The sequence below is a fragment of the Peromyscus leucopus genome, chromosome 15 (assembly GCF_004664715.2).
Source record: "Peromyscus leucopus breed LL Stock chromosome 15, UCI_PerLeu_2.1, whole genome shotgun sequence".
In the NCBI taxonomy this organism is placed as follows: domain Eukaryota; kingdom Metazoa; phylum Chordata; class Mammalia; order Rodentia; family Cricetidae; genus Peromyscus; species Peromyscus leucopus.
In genome coordinates this window covers 15561692-15567876 of record NC_051076.1, presented here as the reverse complement: position 1 = coordinate 15567876, position 6185 = coordinate 15561692, and the positions used below count along the sequence as shown (strand labels likewise).

At 50.3% G+C, this 6185-nt stretch overlaps 1 protein-coding gene across 8 annotated transcripts in view; it reads right to left on the bottom strand.

The window, feature by feature from the left end:
* Nucleotides 1–879: 879 nt before the first annotated feature.
* The window catches only part of Disp1 (dispatched RND transporter family member 1), a 161743-nt gene continuing 156437 nt past the window's right edge, over nucleotides 880–6185 (bottom strand). For all 8 annotated transcript variants that reach the window (XM_028894575.1, XM_028894576.2, XM_037211162.1 and 5 more), the window contains one exon: nucleotides 880–4487. In XM_028894575.1, coding sequence (XP_028750408.1) covers nucleotides 903–4487 — 3585 coding nt within the window. In that variant the 3' untranslated portion in view covers nucleotides 880–902. The remainder of the gene's footprint in view (nucleotides 4488–6185) is intronic.

The window sequence follows — 6185 nt, the reverse complement described above, 5'->3', positions numbered from 1 at the left end:
GAGAGAAGCCTTATGAACATGGCCCCTTAAGACCAGAGATGGAGGCAACACTCCATACAATAAGGTCCCTTACTCTGAAGGTTTTGGGAGGCCCAGACACATCTGACCTGGGTCCATCTTGGTCATCACTCAATAGACCCCTGAAGCACAGTGCTCCATGGATGATCAGAGCTCTGCACACTTCTTTCTGTGGTACTAACACAACCATCGCCTGGCACAGACACAAGGTGATGCCCATGACTCCTAGGTTAGGAGGTGTGACAGCAACTGTCCATCTAGTTGATGTGGAAAGGCACCAATTTGGATATAAATGTGCCATAGGCTACATGGGGGGTGCCCATCAAGACAAATGGAATGTACTATTAAGGCGCTTGGCATGGACTTTTACTTAACATATATTTTAATGCTGCCTAGTCCCTGGTTTCTAACTGAAGTATCTCTGTTAATTTGGGTCCTAATGTTTATGCTGAGCAACAAGAAGACTTCATTGCCATCAGCCAACTGCACCTCACTGAAGACGCCAGGTAACTGACTGTCTGAGAGAACCAAACCTTCTAGGTAACTCACACCTTCAATCTCATTCACTGCCTCAGGAGGGCAGAAGAGTGGTTGGTCAAGACAGGTAGGAATGCACAAGAACTACATTTTGAAATAAAAAAAAAAAACCAAGAAAAACCAAAAACAACCCCCCAGTAACCTGAAAATCCAATAATCTTAACACGCTAACTAGATCTGTGTGTTTGTTCACCATTCAGATGGAATATGAAAATATTCTGGACTGTAAACACGGCGACCCGTGAAACATGCCTGTTGTTAGCCTTCTTTTCTAAGCTCCTAGATCATCTCACTCCTGATTCAAAAGAACGACGGAGGCGGTGCTTCTGAATGCAATGCTAGATTTATTATAGCGTTTTTATTAACAAACTTTGGCCAGACAGTTCTGATTGTGTTGGTACAGCAGGCACACTGGCTTCGAGGTCGGGCATCTGGCAGGCTGTGCCCCTGCACTTCAATCTCACAACGCCTCTGCAACTTGCTGGACTGTTTGGGCAGGCCCTGTAGCCAGCCTTCCCTATGAAATGGCTGAATATAAACTTTGGTTCATTGTGATTGGAGTGTTCTGAGTTCACATTTTCATCAGCCTGGGGCAGGCTGGGCTCCACCTTCTTCTGCGCCTTGTCAGCCTGGTTTGGTAAACTGGGGACCGTGGTTTCTGTCCCTCCACTGCCCTCTGTGTCCCCCGTGGCTCTGCATCTGCAGAGTCCCCTTTGGTTATTCTCAGGATGGCAGCAGGCTCTTTGGAAAGACTCAGGGCTCCTGCTGACCGACTGTAATAGCTCTGCTGTCCTGGGAGGGTGGTCATCCATGCTCTGGAGACTGTGTATGCCGCTGTGACCAAGCTGTTCTTGGGCCTGAATGCACTGCACTGGGTGGAGAAAAAAATTCCTTGGCTGAGAATTCTGCATCCCTGGTGGCAGCATGTGCCGGGTGGGATGCATAAGGACCTCGGCAGCCTGGTGTGTGGCCTGCAGAGGCGCCACCACATTCTGAATCTGGACAAAGCTGCTGGCAGTGGAAGCACACTGGTGGCACAAGGAGTCACCTGCGGTCGCCTGCTGGCAAGAGTGAGGGCCATATTGTAAGTGTGTGTAGGCATTTGGGCAGCTACACCTCTGGTTGAGAGAGAGGTGACACATGGCGTCCTGCTCCAGACAGGGCTGTAGCAAGGCTGAGCCTGGCTCATTTCCGGGGCTTTTGGTGAGGTCGCTGTTATAGGCTGCAGGCACAGGCATCCCTAAGTTCTTTGCTTGGCCATTGAAAAATTCGGAGCAGATGTGTGGCTCTTCGTAAGCGTTCTTCTGGGAGGCGGTGCAGCTGTGGGATGCCAGGGGTTGTAACTCGTAAAACTCATGCTCCAGTTCGGATTTTTGGCCCCTGGCGTCTACACGGTAAGCACTGGCGGTGGGCGTTTCGCTTGGTCCTCTGTCACCGGGATTTGCAGACAAGGTGTGGGAAAAGGCACTGCACTGGAGCTTTTTAGGTAGAGGGATCTGGCCACAGGTGCCCTGTGGCCCAAGGCACCGGCACAGGCACTGGAAAAAGAAGGTGGCGAAGGCCCAGCTGATGCACATGACAAGCATCATGAAGGTGCCCAGCTGGGTGTAAGCCAGGACCGTGGACGGCATCATCATGGCCCCCGCCACAAAAGTGGTCAGTGCAGCCATAGCAATCGCAGAGCCCATCCGACTCAGAGAGAAGATGACCTTGCCCTCGCGGTCGGGATCTGGAGCCAAGCGATAAGCCACACCGTAATGGACGGCGAAGTCTACAGACAAGCCGACCGCAACCGAGATGGTGACTGACTCCAACACATTCAGCTCCCAGCCCAGCAGGACGAGGGACCCAACCGTGACAAATATGGTTCCAGCTATGGAAATGATAGCATAAAGGCTTATGATGATATTCCACGTGGTCAGCAGCATCACACTAAATGCAACAGCCACCGAGAGCCCCATGGCAATGAGGGTGCCGTCGGACAGGCTGTCCTGCAGGTCATAGAACTCCAGGTTGCTGACAAACCAGCCGTGGCTGAGGCCCTCAGGCGCCGAACTCAGCTCGCTGGAAATCCACGAGTCCACCTCCTTGTAGAACTGCTGCATCTTCTCGTAAGCCAGTGTGAAGAGGAAGGTGCTCTGGAACTCCAGCACCACGGCCCTGATGGTGTCGTTGATATCAAACCTGGGCCCGGGGGTCTTGTTGTTCAGGTGGTACCCTGTACTCCGGTCCAGCTCCATGATGGCCTTCTTGATGCACAGTTCGAACACCTCCTGCTTATAGGGGAAGCTGCAGTGGCTGCAGCAGGGGTACAGGGCAGGCTCGTCACAGTCCTGGTTCTCCATCCACTGCTTGAAGGTCTCGATGAAACAGCTGGTGAAGTCCTGCTGGTCAGTCTGGTAGAAGAAGGTCTGGTTCCTCAGTTTCTGACAGAAGTGCAAAATCCAGGCCTGGGAGGCCGGGCTAGCGATGTTGAAAGTGCTGTCCAGTGTCAGCTTCCCTTTGCTCTTGGGGTTTAGAGGGTTGCCGCTGTCTTCTGGGGACACACCCCAGATGACCGTGATGGGCATGTGGAGCTCCTCTCCATGGTGGACCCGCTCAAACATGAAAAGCTTCTTGAACTCAGCGTCATAGCGCTCGAAAGGATGAGAGGATCTGAACACCTGGAATTCAGACAACTCCAACGAAGGCAGCTTCATCTTTGGGTTTATGCACACGATGTAGGCCCCGCCTATCGTGAGGGCAAGGAACCAGACGAGCCAAAGGTAGCGAAACCTGATGACGATGCATGGTAACACCTTTTCAAAAAATATCCGAGATGCTTCTGAAATGGCAAAAAGGACCTTGCGGCCCTTCTGACAGACCACTGCCCAGCAGCTCTTGTCGTAGGCTTGTGGCTGGGGCTTTCTGAAGCAGCTGAATATATTGAGGAGGTACCGCTCATGCAGGACAATGACAGCTGGAAGCCAGGTGACCATCAGGACATAATTCACCAATATAGCGGTCCCTGCGTACACCCCGAAGCACCTGATTGCTGTGATGTTGCTAACGTAGTTAGCGTAAAAGGCAGCGGCCGTGGTGAAGCTGGTGACGAACATGGAGAGGGCCGCATGCTGCAAGGTGATGCTCACCGCTTCTGACGTCTCTGCACGAGGCTTGTCGAATTTGGTGTAGTTCCAGACATCGCACAGGACAAAAGCATCGTCCGCGCCAATTCCGACCAAGATGATGAGTGCCGTGAGGTTCATAAAGGGGAAAAATTCGAAGTTAAATACAACTCGGTAGAGGAAGTAGGAGACAATCAGGGAGCTGATGATGGCGAACATGGTCATCAGAGTGATAAACATGGACTTGGTGTAGACACACATGATGAGCAGGACAATAACAATGGCTATGGCAGGATACACAGTATCCATGAGGAGGTAATCCTGAAACAAGCTGTGCTTGATGCCAAATTCGATCCCAGTGACGGTGGTGATGCCGTCCGAAGAGTTCCAGTTTTCAAAGTTGTCCAGGTAAATGTTCATCATGCTCTCCCCTTTCTCGGTGGGGGAGAAGAGCATGCTGTATTTTAAAGCTGGCACGGCATAGTCAGCTGTCTTTGGGGTTATGAAGTCCTTGTCCACCAGGTAGTGGAGAATCTGGTACACGGCGTTGTATTTGGTACACTTGCGTGGCACGCTGGTGCACTTGAGCTGGTCCTTCCTTCTGGCCGCCTTGTCCCAGCAGTCCGGCCCCAGGGTACCGTTCTGGTAGTGCTTGGCACAGGTTCGCAGCAGCTTCAGCGTGTGGGAGACATCTCGCTCGACAATTTTCTGACAAGATGATCTGTTGTTCAGAATGGCGATGTAATTCCCCAGGGTCCAGCTGGGACAGCAGGAGACAGCGGTGGTCCTCTGGCAGAGGTCGCTGAACTGGGGGTGGGATCTGATCTGCAGAGACAGACACGTAGAAGGACTGGAGTTTAAACGGGCTGGCCAGCGGCAGTTCACTCCCTGCCTCTAGGTGCAGAAGCGACACCATCCTCTTTCACAGTGTGTGTTGGTGTACACACAGGTGAGCACTCCCCACCCCACCCCCCAACCCCCCCACCGCAAGATCTCCTATTACAGCCATTCTACAGGTTGCTCAATGGCGAACAGCAAACTCCTGTTTGGGAACGGCAAACAAATATAACGCCATGTCAACCAGTACTGAGTTGGGCTTAAAAAGGGGGACAATATTAACACTTGCTTAGCAAACAGGGCTTTTCAAAGTCACCGTGGAAGTAACAGAGTGAACGAGTTTGGAAGGAAACAGCTGTCCAACTGCTCTCTTCCTTAAAATTCTGGTTCTTGGCACGAGAGCTTCGGTGACAAGCCACCAAATTCCCAATAAACACAGTTGAAGGCAAAGATGCCGTTCCTGAAAGTACTCCTATGGCTGCAACACGTCCCCCGAATTCACACCTTACACTCTGATCCCCAGGGTGACAGTCCTGACAGGCAGAGCCTTCTGGGAGGGAACAGTGGATTAGCGACCTCTCGGTGGCAGTTCAAGAGAGTCTGTGCCTTTCGGTGCGGATCATGACACACAGACGGCACTGCCTGCGAAGACAGGTACTCTGGAGCCTGCATCTGCAGACCCTTTGATTCTCAACCTTTCCAGTTTTTAGACTTGTTAGAAACCAATCTGTTGCTGACAAATTATTTTATCTAAGGTACTTTGTTACTGCAGTCTGAACAGACTAAGACAAAACTCTATTTGGTAAATCAAATCAAATCAAAGGTGACTGGATTCAAGAAAACACTTAGACTAAAATTGTCTCCTGAAATAAGGTGAGAAGGGTCACTATTTTAAGATTAAAACATTTTTTATATCTGAATTTTAGTAAGTTAATAAATATAAATAAATAAAAAGTAGAACTTTAGTTCTTCCTCTACATTCTCAAGTTTATTCAGGTTGGCTAAAACCCTTTCTGGGGAACTCTTCTCTGCTGGTAAATGGTGGCTGGAGCTCTTGGGAACTGTGGTGACTCTGGGTTGGTGTGGACAGTGTCTTCTTTAGAATGCTGTCCCTGGAAAGGCTGGTCTCGTCACAGTGAACTACCAGCACTCTGGATATGAAGGTGGCTCAGTTCCACTCTTAGGTTAGATGAAGCACCCCTTTCCTGGGCCTCACCAGAGACTTCAGATCACAGGGAGCAGAGCTGAGGAGACGCAGCTTTATCACTTTCCTTCATCTTTATTTACCAAAGGTTGTTCTAGGGAACCACTCCAAAGGTCAGAAAGGGTGTGGGGAGTTTTTCTAACGTGATTTCAAATAACCTGTACCTTGATTAAACTAGGCTTTGTCAACTGTTCATTAAAATATCTTTCTAAGAGAAGTTGGCTGACATACACAATCGTTTTGGAAACCAGACTTATCTAAGACCCAAGTTACATATTATTTCCTAAGGCCTGGGTAAACTGGAACTAATGTGTCAGAGAGGTGTGCATGATTCAAGGAGGCTGTGGGTTGGATCTGCAGGTGGAGATTCATTCTAATGTTCGAAGTTTTCCTAATATAAAGTTGCTCGTTTTGGCTGAGCATGGGGTGCACGCCTCTAATCCCAGCACTCAGGAGGCAGAGACAGGTGGAAACTCTTTGAG